General features: G+C 41.6%; 2 protein-coding genes across 3 annotated transcripts; one reads left to right on the top strand and one right to left on the bottom strand.

Annotated features, from left to right (window-relative positions):
* Positions 1–312: 312 nt before the first annotated feature.
* eif3jb (eukaryotic translation initiation factor 3, subunit Jb) lies at positions 313–5,447 on the top strand. The gene is made up of 8 exons (XM_056412892.1): positions 313–421; positions 568–656; positions 2,774–2,825; positions 2,941–3,050; positions 3,167–3,260; positions 3,944–4,114; positions 4,227–4,300; positions 4,653–5,447. The coding sequence occupies exons 1-8, from the start codon at positions 409–411 to the stop codon at positions 4,779–4,781; spliced, it is 732 nt and encodes a 243-aa protein (XP_056268867.1). The 5' UTR covers positions 313–408; the 3' UTR covers positions 4,782–5,447.
* A 363-nt stretch (positions 5,448–5,810) lies between these two features.
* On the bottom strand, positions 5,811–12,186 carry cilp (cartilage intermediate layer protein, nucleotide pyrophosphohydrolase). 2 transcript variants are annotated; one of them, XM_056412891.1, is made up of 9 exons: positions 12,161–12,186; positions 11,199–11,368; positions 10,870–10,941; positions 10,524–10,793; positions 9,972–10,148; positions 9,546–9,851; positions 9,285–9,393; positions 8,690–8,838; positions 5,811–8,531 (listed from the first exon to the last, which is right to left on the bottom strand). In XM_056412891.1, exons 2-9 carry the CDS (start codon positions 11,296–11,298, stop codon positions 6,166–6,168), a joined length of 3,549 nt encoding a protein of 1,182 aa, XP_056268866.1. In that variant the 5' UTR covers positions 11,299–11,368; positions 12,161–12,186; the 3' UTR covers positions 5,811–6,165. The 2 variants fall into 2 exon arrangements, with proteins under 2 accessions (XP_056268866.1, XP_056268865.1); XM_056412890.1 differs by lacking the exon at positions 10,870–10,941.
* Positions 12,187–15,128: the final 2,942 nt, after the last annotated feature.

A 15,128-nucleotide genomic window follows, 5' to 3' on the forward strand; every position in this document is an offset into this window, starting at 1 on the left:
ACATAAATACTTATTTCTTATTGGCGTTGAAAGTTAACATGATGTAGATAGTAAGTTAAATATTACAATTAGGGACATTGTATAACAAATTGTGAATGTAATTCTGGCGTATCTATATTTTTCTATAATTTTTGTTGTTGTTGAAATAATGTAATTAAATCCCCCCACTGGTTGTTACATTATCCATCCCCCACCATATCATGTTTTGCGACTATTTAATTAAATAAAGGTACCCAGGCTCCCACACCGGTGTCACGTCGCCTGAAGTAACGCCAGCACCGGGAAGCCATGTCACAAGACAGGCGCGCAGAGTGACGTCCAGAAGGTGGGAGCCGTTTCTGAACGTAGCCAACGGGCTGCAGCGCTGGCTCCACTGCGAGCCTGTCAAACACAACCAGCGCAGCCAACATGGCGGACTGGGGTGAGGATCTAAGTTAGGAAGGATCGCTATCTGGACACAGCCGCTTCACACAGACATTGTTTCACGAGCCCATCGCTCCGTTTTTGTTCAAACTCAGCTATTTGATGTGGATCTGCCTAACGAATTTCATGTTGTTGATTTTACAGACGCTGAAACCTACCAGCCTGAGGAGCCGAATAAAAAGGCGGCATCGATGGACAAATGGGAAGGCGAAGACGACGAGGACGACGTTAAGGTGAGCGAAACGCTCGGGCCGAAGCCTGCGTGTGCCGGGGTGACCGTTGAGCCAGCTGTTAGCCGGGCCCGGCTGATGTCGCGCTAACCTTTTGGGATCCGAGCCTGTCAATCGTAACGGCCCTTTTCGCCGCCTGCTAGCAACAAGCTAACTCATGTGGCTCTAACTGGCAGCCTGGAGTAACTCTACCAGAGCTAGCTCACGTGTGCAGCTGATGCGATGTGCCGCGATCGCGGGGAATGCGAGCGAGATGTGGATTAAACGTAATCTTCTGGATGCCAGAGTGGTTTGCTTTCATTTAGAAACGTAAAATCAACGATGTGGTTGTTGGATATCCGGTCTAGTTTTGGACAACGTAGGTTGAAGCTAACCTTCAACATGAGGCGGCCTTGGCTTGCTAACCAACTTTAGCCACTATCGGGTGAGATCATCAGATGGTTGATGACTCGAGGAGGAGGCCTAGAACTGTCCTGTGTGTGGAACAAGTGGTGGTTGGCTGAATGTTGACATGGCGGCTGTCCAGAAACCTCTCATATTGACTCGGGGAAAGTGCTGGTACAGGCCTCAATTGTTCCGTTTCTGTCACATATGCTACTCAAAGCCAAAGAAACCGATGAGTTCATGTCGTCCATAGTCCAGTCTGTGTTACAGTAATGTGCACGTGGATTGTTTTACGGTATTGTTGTAATAACAATATGCTCAAATGCAACCTTTTTTCTTTTCACAGCTCATTGAGCAATGTGTGCATCTCTTAGTAAACATAAGTACGTTCTTTCGGTTCGGGTTTCTTTGGTACAACATGGAAAACAAAGATTGTATTTGATAATGATTCACATTAAACAGTTGCTCATTGGCCACAATTCTTACTTTTACAGTTAATGCTCTCTAATACTGGCATATTGACAATAATGGATAAATAAATGACACATAACAGACATTTCTGTCATATAAATGTAAAGTATTTCTGATTCGGCTATCCTCCCAATCACATGATTCTGATCTGTTGACAATTCCTGAGCTGCTCTGTAGTTGATACTTGTTTATACAGATCATAATCTACAGAAAAATAAAATGCACATGTGAACTCAAATAGTTGCAACACTCAATCATAGACGATTCAGATTCAAAGCATTACGGTTAGAGTCTGGTCCCATCCACGCAGTGATACTCTTGTGCCTTAAGTTACTTTGCCACAGACTGCAACTGGTGCGCTGTCAACTTTCTGGATTAAACGTGTGGGAAACTGAACAGCTGTTTGTGTTGCTTGGAAAGAAACTGCACACACCAAACTGAAAGTCCTGTACTGAACACTTTAATACCAATACACAAAGTGATGCTCCCCATATATATATATGTATATCTTTACTTTGTTTTCCCCCTGTATATTTAGTATTGGTTTTTAGTATTTAGTTTTATATGTGGGACGAATAAAGGAATATCATATCACAATATAAAAGATAAATGAAAAGTCTCACAAAATTAATAAGCAACCTGATGTTCCCAAAGTGTGTACCACTGGTGGTATGTTAGAGGCGGCAGAAATACCCAACAATTGCACTCCCAATTTGTCCTTAACTTAAAATCCCAAAATTGTCATTTCATTTGTATGACCGACCAGTTGGTCTTTACATGTGTGTAGAGGCAAGTGCAAACAATGACCTCGAAGATCAAAACCTATGAGTGAAAATGTTTTCAGAGGAAGAGACGTCTTTTCTTTCTTGAAAACTTCAACAAGACCGCTTTACTTTGTCAGTTTATGGAATCGTGCATTATTTTCTAATATTGGCTGGAATAATCTGTTTATATGCAGCTCCAGTAAATATAAAAAAGGCCTGTTTACAGTCACTTCCTGCTGTAATACACATGTAGACTGTTTACGCAGCATGTGTGCATCCTTTTGAGAACAAATGTGACTGTCTCCATATCCCTAAGAATTATTATATATTTTGTTGCCATTAATCTGGTTTTGTTTAAGTGTGTGGTTGTGGGAGTCCTGTACTGTTTGTGTCTTATGTTACATTCACTTCTTTATCATGGTTTCAATACCATTTTTGTCCACAGGTTGCCTGTGTAACCGTAACAATAAAATGGCAACTATCCCACCTTTTTATTCACAGGACAATTGGGATGATGAGGATGAAGAGAAAAAGGCAGCGCTGAAGAAAAAGGGTACAGATTTGTTTTTTATTTCTGTTTCAGGAGAACGTAATGCTTTGTATGTCAATGAGCAAAGTGGTCTGCCTTTACTGCAAATTCACATGTTTTCTTATTTAATTATTTAAAGCGATGGAGACTAAGGTCTTTGAAAGGAAAAAGCTGAGTGAGAAGATCAAAGAGAAAGAGAACCAGTTAAGGAAACAAGAGGAGCTGAAGAAGAAAGAGTTGGAGGAAGATGTGAGTTATTTAAATCTGCATTTATTGTCTTTCCATTATGGCCGTTACAGTATTGTATTATTCACAAACTGTTCATCATAATGTTCACATTTCTTCTTTGACATCTTTTATCCCAGGAAGAGCTCACACCTGAAGAAGAACTTGCAGAGAAGATAAGGGTGAAGAAATTACAGGAAGACGCTGACCTGGAGCTAGCAAAAGATGCTTTTGGTAAGACATGATCACTCTAAAGCTAAATTCAAGTGTGAACAAAGTCCATGTTCCCGTTACACTCTAATTTAAACCTGGGCAATATAACAACGATTTTTTAATAAAACCCATAACATAAACAAATGTATCTGGATCCCGAAGAATTATTATTTTACCACTGGATCGGTACGGATCCCACCCTTTGCATGTCGGCACACATGTGAACTGTGGATTAATTAGTTTAATGTTAACCACCTCAGTGGGAAATAATGTTTACTGACTATCGGCAATAGTCAATAAAATTTACAATCAGAACATCAGCATTTATGATTTTTTCTAGTTGCCAATCTCTGATAATATTACATTGTAAACGACTAATCTATGATTCGATGACAGGAGTTTTTGTTTGGTTCCATTATGAGGCCTTCAGGCAAATTATAACTTCATCATGATGTGTTCACATGTAATCTTGTAAAATGTAGCTTTGGTGAAAAACTAGAATAAATCCAGTTCTATGAAGATATTTTCACTGCAATATCATTAAATATTTGAGGTTAGTTATGATCCGTTTACACTACCTCTAAGAAGATTATTTAAACTAACAGCATTTGTTAATTATCTGTAGGTTGTTTGCTTTGCATCTGTTAGTCTGTCTGCCCCTCTTTCAAGAGACTTCAAACTGTATTTTGAATGCATTTGTTCAGGTGTCGGCAGCTCTTCAAACAGTGTCGCCGGGATTGACGCCATGAGTCCATCTTCCAAAGAAGACTTCACAGAGTTTGAAAACTTGCTGAAAGAAAAGATATCCCAGTTCGAAAAATCTGTGCATTATTCAAGTTTCTTGGATTCATTGTTTCGGGAACTCTGCATTTCATGTAAGCAGCATCTTTTACAGTAATTTTTACAATATAGATAATTACAATTGTTTACTATTGCATTTCAATCTAATAACAACAACAACACTTGTTTTCTTTCTCCCTCCTACAGTGGAAGTAGAAGAGTTGAAGAAAGTCAGTAATTCCCTGACGGCCCTACTTAGTGAAAAACAGAAACAAGAAAAAGTGAGTGACTGCATGCTTTTCGTTCTTCATATTAATTCTGCTCTGTAGATTATATGCAGAAGGGGGTGCTGTTCACCAAGCACAGTAGGATGTGCACTCATACTCAAAATCAACTGCTCTATGCAGTCTGCGTGTTTGTTCTGAAACGTCCATGTGGTTTCTCTACTGAATCCAAAAAGTCATATTTGTTCATTCAATTGTAATATCAACCGACTCATTTACCAGCAGAACAAATTAATATTCAGTTTGTTGCATAGTTGAACCAGAGAACTCTCAGATCAAATAAGAAAATGTTTTTGCTGTTGTCAAATGGAGTAATTTCTTTAAATGGGAATTTGATTTGTCTTTACAGCAAAACAAAGGCAAGAAGAAGAAGAAAGGGGTTGTAGCTGGAGGCGGATTGAAAGCACAGATGAGAGATGACCTTGACTATGCAGAGTTTGATGGTGGCTACGCCCAGGACTATGAGGACTTCATGTGACATTGGCTCATCACTCCCGCCCTGTTCCCCTCCTAACCCTCCTCAGAAATGCAGCTGTACCTTTTTCATGCTGTCCAGTGCCATCCTGGAAAATCTGAACTATGTGTTGCCCCCTTAATTTTGCTTCAATGACCAGAGGGATCATACCATGGAGAGTCCAGTCTCACCAACTCTGTCCGGTCATACAAATGGAATGGCCTTTTCCTGTCATTCAGCCTCAATTCTCACACATCATACATCGTCTGTTGGGTGACCCAGCTTCAATGGAGAATACATTATAACTGCTGTTTGCTGGGTTTTGCAGGCCTCATTTCTTATTAAATGTTGCTTCTTTTAAAACGGCAGATACAGTATTGCAGTTGTAAGTAAAGTGACATAGAAACACAAGGTTCTATGCAAATTCCTTAACCAGAATGTCATGGATATATTATTGGTCGTGCTTACCTGTGGATGGTTCTCTTACAGGAAAGTATATAGTATCTATAACTTTGGTTGCCAAATTCAGAACAATTATTCATCCTTATCTCGGGAAGGGTTGCGCTGTGGGTGATTTTTTTGAGACTGATGCAACGTGTAAGTAGTAATTTTACAGAGAGCACATGACATTCACTGTAAGGTAAAAGGAATAGACGAGTCGGCTATAATAAATGTGACTTTAAAACCTCAGAGCCATTCTCTTGATGCGTCTGGACTATCCTTGAACGTATGGAGCAAAGATTACCGAAAGGTATTTTTTTGTCCATAAAAAAAAAAAAAAAATTTAATTAACTAATTCGATTTCTACTAATGCAGAAAAGGAATGGATTGTTCAAGTGGACTAACTTTCTTCGACTGGTCTCCTAATCATTGCTTCTGCAGGCTTGTATCAAGTGTGATGAAGGAGCGGGGGCTTATAGGCGTCACCCACCATGTCTTCATATGGGCTATTGTTAATTGAAGAAAGGTGTAGTTCTCCTTTTTTTCCAAAGCAATTGATCTGTTTCAATGTTACATGGACAATTGGATACACAATGTGGAAGATACAGCATCTGCAGTGTTTTATAAGCATCTAATTTAATAAATCACTGGTCAAAAAAAACTTGTTTCTGTTCTTGTTTACAACATCAATGAAAGAAACATAAATGCAATAACACAGCTACCTGATTATACATTTTTATAGCATGTGTCATAAATACTCTATTTACAGTTTCAAGTAAATATTTGCCACAGTATAGTTGATCTAAGGTAAACAAAAATACAAGAAATAGGTCTAGCTTTGTTTTGTTAAATATTCCCTTAATTTGAAAGCAAAGTAAATGTAAAATGTTCATCAAAACCAGCTCAACCCTGTCCTCTCCATTGCTGGTCTGACTGGTTTCCACACAGCCTTCCCCGTCCGTGTTATTCAGCTTCTGGCCTTTGTGCGCCTTCCTGCAGGATTTCTTGTGCTGCGCCTGCTGCTGCTGCTGCGCGGTGCGTTGGCCCTCTGGCGGCGCCGGTTCTGCCTCCCTTCTCCTCTCACCACGCTTGTTACTGCTTGACCTTGAGAACCCTGTCGGGCCTGGAAGACACTCGTCTGGCTTGTTGACTCGCGATCTCCACAGGTGAACGTCAGCGCGACGCCCTCATTGCTCTTCATGACACGAGATGTACTGTCGGAAGTGCCATCGAAGCAGCGTCCCAGGGCCATCTCTTTGGCCGTGCGGGGATCCTGGTCGGTCACTGTATAAATTCCGTAGTTGTGGCCCAGGGGGTCGAGAGGTGCGAGCATGGTGAACTCGTTGGTGTCGTTGTTGACGGCGAGGGGCAGATGGTTGACCAGATACTCCTGGAGGATTGTGTTGACCTGATCTCGTCTACAGCTTCCTTGTGGAATCACCCTCACCAGGGTGCGGTCGACACGTTGCTGATCATACAGCATGCCGCTGCACTTGAACTCCAGGCACACGGCTGAAAGGGTCGCCTGGGCCATGTCGCGGATGCTGCGAGTGTCTCGGAGGCCGTACAGCTGGCCTACCGTCTTCGGGTGGGTTCCGCCCATGTTACGGGAGCGCACGTTGATCTCGTGTGGGCTGTTCATTTTCACTTTGATGTAACAGGCCCGGTATTCCATGGGCTTGGGCCACCACGTCAGATAGTCCTGTGTCCAGCTCATTGGGTCATCTTCATTGAACGGGACCGTGTTGTAATCGTAGCCGTCTCCTTCTACTCTCGAGAAGCGGAAGTGGGCTGCACTGAACGGGGCCTCCTCGCATTCCTTCAAGTTCTCAAATGTGTACACTGGCCCGTTGCTTTCCTCTGCCGTGTTGGCACTTGGTTTCGCCACGTTGATGCTGAACGCAGTGGTCTTCAATCTCGGGTCCTCGTGGTCCGTCCGCCTGTAGTTCAGCTTACTCAGGTAAGGCTGGGGCACTCCAATTAAGTTGGGATTGAGTTTGTGAGCAGAAGAGACGGCCTCCAGCTCCTCTCCTCCGAGGTTGGCCATGACGTACGCAGAGTAGGCATCCGCTTTTTGTTCGTCGCAAAAAGCAGGAAGACAGGCACCGCTGGAGCCAGTGACGACACTATCGAAACGGCCCCAGGCACGTGGGTTCGAGGAGTAGCCAGCTGTGGGCTCCATGTTTATAAGGCTCACCACAACTCCCTCCACCTGTTCACTGGGCATGAAGCGTTCACTGCGGAAGGTCCTCACTTTCACGTAACACCTGCGGTTCTCTGGGACGTCCAGGTTAAAAAGACGCCTCTCTCTGATCTCCATGTTACCAATCAGAAAGGTTCTCTCCTCCCTTTTTCCTCTTCTTTTCTTCTCCACCTGCAGACTTCCTTCTTCCTCCCACAGGCCCGTATCAGGGTTCAGTGACCACAGCTTCATGGTGTTAAGGTGCGCAGACATCTTCACCTGGGCAGAATCTAGGAACACCTTCACTTCTCCCACGTTTAGCGGCTCGTTGTTTTCTTCACCCCTAAAGTCAACTGAGAACATCCCGTAGGTTCTCAGCGGCATGGTATCTCCTTCGTCGCCGACAAAGTTGAGATCACTTTGAGCTGCGGCAGCGGTGGAGACGTCTCTGGGGTCTAGAAACGTGACGCTCGCATTCACATTACCAGTGAAGACTTCTCCTTTCTCTGTATAGAAGGCATTGGGAGGAATCTGGATTTGAACCATTGCCTCCTGGCCCTCTACCTCCCCAAGCTCCAGAGTGTTGGTTTCTCTTGGGCTGATGGTCACAGGAAGTTTCTTTCTTAGAAGTTTGATCTCATGGTAGACAGCCCCTCCTTTGGTGTTAAATGGAAGTACTTTTGTGGTGTTGACAAATTTATGCATGTTGTCGACAAAAGTCAGGACTAGCCTCTCTGTGTCTGGAGGAACCTGGATGGAGAATGTACCTTTGTAGCCTGTGCGGCTGATTCGGACTCCATTCATAAAGACATGGCCAAACCTCATTGGCTCACCATTGTCTGCAGCAATGGCCCTACCGTGCACAATGGCCTTGGTCTCCACACGTTTCTGGCAGCCGCACTCAGTCACCACCATGGTGGGCAGTTGGTAGCCCTGGCATGTTAGCTGCTTCTTCTCCATCTTTTTGACACCACAGCAGTAAGCCACTTTGTCTTTGCACCTGATGCCTTTGTCCAGCTGTCCAGCACATGCAATTGAGGGGCACTTGCCCACATCGTAGTAAAAGGAGTCTGTGCTGTTTTGGTGGCAGTCACGTGGAAGACGGATGAGGTGGGATTCAGGCTTCGGGTTACATGAATGCTCATCTCTACCTGTGTAAGAGATGAAGTGTTGAATTTAGTTTGATCATGCTACCAACTTTTAGATGTAAAATACAGTAGGAATCTCATTTATATTACTCTACACACAATGCTTACAAAGTTGGCTTTCCTATTCCTGTGTATTTAATATACATTTACTGAGAACACACCTAAGACTTTGAGTGTAGCTGGCTTGGTCTTAATAGCCCCAGAAGGACCACTCGCTCTGCAGTAGTACTGCCCACTCTGCTCAGGGTGCAGATTCTTTAGGACCAAGGTGCTCTCGGACTGCTTCTCAAGGAGACTGTTGTTATGAAACCTGTCGGTTCACACGGCAGAAACGGGAAGCAAAGTTGTTATAATATTATGTATTAATAATATATTGAATGCATCCATGAAGGTCTGTAGTCCACAAGTCCGGTCTCAAGACCACATTGTTGAAGTCCAGTACTTGTCTTGGGCTTGCAAGAAGAAAATAAATACGTAATTGAACTGTAGACAACATGGTCTTCAAACTTAATGTTATATGCATTGATTAGTTTGATGTGAGAAGATGTGAATATTGTTTATAGATACATTATTTCTATCCAATCTAAATCCTTAATCGCTATGTTAGCGTTGGACAGACACGATTGCCGATTATGGTCCTGAACAGGACTCGATAAGCTCTGGACTTGGTGTTGACTTGGTCTAGACTGACTTGTCTACAGTCTTGCGTCTGTGTGATTCAAACATGTGTGGTCTAAACATTCCCTGTTGTCCTACCATTGGTACTTGTCTGGTTGAGGTGTTCCAGCCACTTTGCAGCAGAAGGCAGCAGTGTGTCCTTTCCTCCTGACCTTGCTCTCAGGGTGTCCCAGCACATGGAGCTTCTCTGAAAAATCACAATCGGAGATACAAAAATAACATGAACTATTAATCTCCTTACATGTTTGACAAACTTGTGAATGAAATGCACTTAAAAACAAACTTTTTGCTTCACTATAATGAAATATGTTGTTGTAAATCTACATATATGCACCGTACCTGTTCTTTTCAACTGGACGCTGACGACAGAGGTACGTTCAGCACTGTGGGGCACAACAACACTAAGGGGGGCGTGGCCCTTCAGGGTGACTGTCAGGGTCGTGTTGCCATCAGGGCAGACACCGGGGATGCGGAAATGCCCGTTGTGGTCGGTAAGGGTAAGGAGCTTGCCAGAGCGTAGGAGAGTAGCCCCTTCAGCAGTGAGACCCCCCGCACCACGAACAGAACCCAGAAGGATGTGTTCCTCACACATGCATGCGTCACATTCTGCATTTACCTTCCCCATCACACACTGCCGGGAGCAATCTAAAGAGTAGAATTAAACAAGTTAGCCATTTTATAAATGCTCAGTCTCCCAGATTTTAAGATGAATATATAAGGAAATGCAGAAGATGGTTCTGTCTGAGTAATATAGGGCTAGCTCACCTGTTTTGTGGCATTCTGGTCCACTGCATGCTTTCGCTTCCACTTTAGGTCCACTGCAAGGCATCCAGTGTGACTGACAGTTTCTGGAGCGCACTTGGACCCCCACCTGACCACAGAGGGCAGAGCATGGGTTCCAGTCCGACCATGGATCCCAGTTACCCTCAGTATTCATATTATCTGTTGGAAAAGTGCAAATGACAGTCAAATAGGCAACTGAGAATTCTTCTTATTTGCACCTATATTGTCAGGAATTTGAGGGGCAAGACACAGAGGGGAAATTCACAAAGATTGTGGCCTCTGATATTACCATGAATTGCAAATCATTCGGAATAGCTATCAACCCCATCTAATTTACAAAAGATAGTGTGCTCATGATATGACAGCGCAAACCCGTCCACTGAGTTTTTTAGTGGGATTTGAGCCTTTTTGTCTTATCGGCACAAAAGTCGCTCAATCCTTTAATTAATTTTCCTCAAAGTGTAGGGCCTTGGGCTTACATTGAGACCATGTTTTGGTGACTGAATGCATATTAAAGGTGTTATGAGAGCAAACCTTTGGAACAGAGGAAACGGACTGCATAGTTGGAGCAGTTGCGTTCAGGACCCTGCTCCTCGTTAAGGCACCAGAAGCCGATGGCGGGATCGGCATGGACCGTCTCCCCAGTTTCACGGGCTGGGACCCATTCAGAGGTTCTGGCTTCGATTGCCCTGGGAGTCTTACACACTCGGGCACGGTAGTAGAAGCGGATGGCCTCCAGCTGCTCATAGTCTCCCAGGCCTCCAGGGTGGTCGACGTTGAACCATGTGGTCCACTCATAGTTGTCTAGACAGAAAACCTGTTAGGAACCTGACTCAACACCAGAATGAAATGCTTTACTATATTTAATGTATTTTAGTACATCGGGAATACAAGTTATCATCAGAGTGGGACACAGAAGGAGATGAATCTTTGTGGTCTCTTCTCCATGACTCTGCAAGAGACACATCCAATCGTGAGACTGATTTCTTTCCTGTATCTCAGATGATTTTTGTACTGTGCACTACAGGAACATCTGACAAAGCAATTTGTTCTCCCCCCTCCAAAATGAGTGTGTTGCATTTAACTCAAACAGATCAAACTATTCAAAATCTAAACGTATGCTTATGCATCTTAGAGTTCTAGTTGTGGACACCTTTAAGTAAGTTGATGAATAAAAATAAAATGTGTGCATGTTGGTGACTGACCCACCTTTAGCTGTAACATCAAAGGCGGTCGTGATTCCGAGGGTGAGAAGAAGAAGAAGAAGAGGCCTCACTGACATTCTCACTCGCCGCTCTGTCCGACCCATGAACTTTCACCTCTCAAAGGGATTTTCACACCGGGAACCCAAAAGAAGATAGTCCAGCGGCAGAGCGTCACTGGGGGAAATTATTTTGGATTAAATATTGTGAAACAATTTTTTTTTTAAACAAGGTTTAATGTTGCATTTACATTTTCTTTAAGTAACACAATGAGACAATTAAACAGTGTTATCTCATACAAAGCTAATTTCTTAGATAGTTTTAATGTTTAACTTAATTTAAGTGAATTGATAAACGCAATTCTGTTGGACATAAAAAAAACACTCAGATTACACATCTGTGTTAGCCATCACCATTTGTCACTGGATACTGAAACATTTCTGCATCCACTAACAACACACTGGCTTCACACTCCAAATCCCCCCCACACACACATGGTTTGCTTTTGTACAGTTTAAACAAAAAAATGTAAATTAAATTCCAGATAACAGACTAATTTGTCACTTCTGCTTTTAAATTGATCGAACAGAAAGGATATTGATAATACTAGGATTGGTCAGTCTGGGTTAAAAACAAAAGTAATTACAACAAAGTCTATAATTTATTAGATGTGTAAATTACCAATCTGAAGTAAAGATAGATGCATTTTACATAATCATTCACATTACGAAACTATTCAAATGACAGGCTCTGCAATTTGTCTGTAATTTTTAAAGCACATGTTTGTAATAAGTCTTCACTTGTAATGTATTTTAAACTCAAACAGCTATTACAAGGACTATTTTCTTCATTTCAAATCATATAAATAAGCATTCAAGATTTAGATATCAATCTGCCGATATCATTTCATCATGTTTGTTAGATCAATATGGACACATTAACTTATTTATTAATCTGTTTCTTTCTTACCTTCTTGTTGAGTGCACTAAACTCCTGGCTTCAGAGTTCTGTGTAGAAATGTCCTTTATGCTTTCCCTATATTTATGTTTCACACATCTCTCTCCTCCTCCTCTTCTCTCTAGCTCTGCTCACTCCTTCACCGTCTCATATATACCTCTCTGCCGCCACCACCCCTCCCTCCTCTTTTGACAGAGATCCACAGTGTCTTTTGATTACACTGTTATCCTTAGATCTGATCTCTCTCATTGTACAACCATGACACCCAATAGTTATTAGAGTGCTTTGTATTAAAGAAGGAGAGTCACAGGGTTGAGTAACAAATGATGGTGTTTAATAAATCAACTCCCTCCTCCCCCAGTATGATAAAAGAAAGTGTCAAAAAAATGCCATAAAATCATCAGCAAAAGAATCTTTGTAAAATGTCAACGTACAGTATACCACAAAGACTCAGAATATAATGTTTGCCATTTTTTCCCACAACATGTTGTATTGTAGAATAACGTGAAGATATCATAAAAAATGTCCAATTTCTTTGTATGACATGAAACATCTTTTTTTAATACAATACATATTTGTTTCCCTGTGACTCTTAGAAGGACGGCCTCTGAGCGAACCAATCAGAGTAAACACAGTTTTGCACTTGGCTTCTCACGTTGCCGTAGCCTTGGAAGGGGAGGATGAAGAGGAGGGGTTGAATACCCAAACATCACTGCTAGATGCCACCAAATCCTAAACACTGTCCCTTAAGAACAGAAATATGAGCCTCAAAATACATTTCAAGTATCAAAAGTACCCATTTTGCAGAATGGCCCATTGCAGAATAATATACATTATATTACTGGTTATTAGTTGTTATTAGTGGTGCGTTAATGACCAGGATGTGGAGCACCAGTTTCTAAAAATACACTAGTGTCAGCCATATCTGCTTTGGTAAGGTGTGCGGAAATATGTCTGTATCTAAAATCAGGAGGGAGTTAACAGAGGCTCAAAGCTATGCTCCTGGGATATCCCTGCAGTCATTATTTGTCAGGAGAACAACTGATTGACGTATACGGCTGTATTCACATGCCTGTCGAGACGGCATGCAAGTATAAATGTTTTCACTGACAGGGTTAAGTGAGTTTAGTTGACTTTGGTCATGATGCTTTAATTGCACAGCAGCGTTTCATCATCCTCAAAACAAATTTATTTTCGTCGTGGATTCTTTGTGAAATTTAGCAATATTGCTAATATCAATATTGATATGCAAGTATCCTTTGGCCTATGTTGCATATACTTGAGATGTCACGTTATTTTCACTTGTCGTGAATTACAACAGAGTATATTTCTAACATTCATAAGCAGTGCAGTGAGGACAACTTTATGGGACATTTTAGCTCCTCAAAGGACTTTATTTATTTCTTTAAACGAGGGGGAACGATGGGGTGGGGGATGATGTGAGGACAAGGACGTGAGACAGCAGGAAAGCAACAGGAGGAGATAACTGTCTGCTTTCAAGACATCTCAGTGGAATTACATCGAATAAGACTCATTTTGGTATGCTTTGATTAAACACGCTGTAGTTTTGTCCATCATCAGGCTGGTATTCACAGTAAATACTTCACAACTTTACAGTAATATTTTAAAAGAACAAACAGAAAGATCTTTCATTGGTTTGTTTAGTTTGGCCATATGTCTCATTTTATTGAGTCATTGGACCCTCATCTGGAGCAGTGCTGTGCAGTGATGAAACTTAACCACATATATATTTGAGATAATTGTGCTTTACTTGATTATATTTCCATTTGCTGTTTCTTTATGCTCCTTATCCACTATAATTATTGTAATGTTACATTTATGTGACAGCTATTGATGATAAGACATGATCATCATTTACATTCTGATTACATTATCATAGATTACACTGCACAAAAACATGTTTGGCATAGTAATAGTATTCGTCGGATAAATAACTATTTGACTATCTTCATTTTCAAGAAAATCAAGAATAATTCAAGGTCATACAATATCTGATAATATAACACTGACAAGGGTTATCCTGCAATTATTTACATTATTCTGAAAAGGGGCCTTTTTGGTATTTCTTGATGCCATAATTTGCCATTACTTTAGTACTTTTACTTGAGTAAAAGCTGGAATGCAGGACTTAAAACAGAATATTTCACTGTAGTATTTCTTCTTTTACTTTAGTACAATATCTGAATACTTGTTCCAATACATTCAAGTGGAGATTACCAGTATCTGATTGTTAATAGCTTTACATCTGACAGTGACAAATTAGTGCATTTAGCATGACCAACGAAGCTCTCTCAGCTCTCTCAGTCCAATCTTAACCACAATCTGTAAGCGTTGGGATGCAGCTCTTGAGATGTTGTTCTCATGGGACTTTCTGTGGTCCAAACCAATTTCATCCTCAATGAGAAAACCTCTCTTGATAATAGAAGCCGTTTCTTTTCATCATCAATGTACTTCTTGTACAATGAAAAATGATGTCCTTCCCCAAAAGTCAAACGTGCAGACTTCTTAAGGTCTTGGCAATATACTTAAATCTGAATGATGTTGTTGTTGTCCCCCCCCCCCCCCCCCTAAAGTTACCTAAAGGAAGTAGAGTAACTTTCTCTCCCTCTGTGTGAGGCCGGGCCCCTAATGACAGAAGCAGAAGTTGCTCTGCATAGTTTCACTGGTGGAGTCATTAAAGGGTCCAGCAGCAACCTCTGCCTCCTCTCTGTTAAACCTACAGTACACTGAGATACTCCAAAGAGCCTTAGGTTAAAGGATAGGTCTACATTGTTTTCAAGTCTATTTTAAAAACAATATCCTCACATGGACATTTTGAACATTGAAAAGTTATTTGTGGAACAATATCCGCAGTTCTTGTTTTTCCTATTCGAAGGACTTCAAATAATATTGGCTTCAAATAAACCGTGTTGAATGTTTTTGCAAAGAAGTATGACTGTGGATTATGATTGATGATTAC

Source organism: Pseudoliparis swirei, chromosome 4 (assembly GCF_029220125.1).
Source record: "Pseudoliparis swirei isolate HS2019 ecotype Mariana Trench chromosome 4, NWPU_hadal_v1, whole genome shotgun sequence".
NCBI lineage: Eukaryota > Metazoa > Chordata > Actinopteri > Perciformes > Liparidae > Pseudoliparis > Pseudoliparis swirei.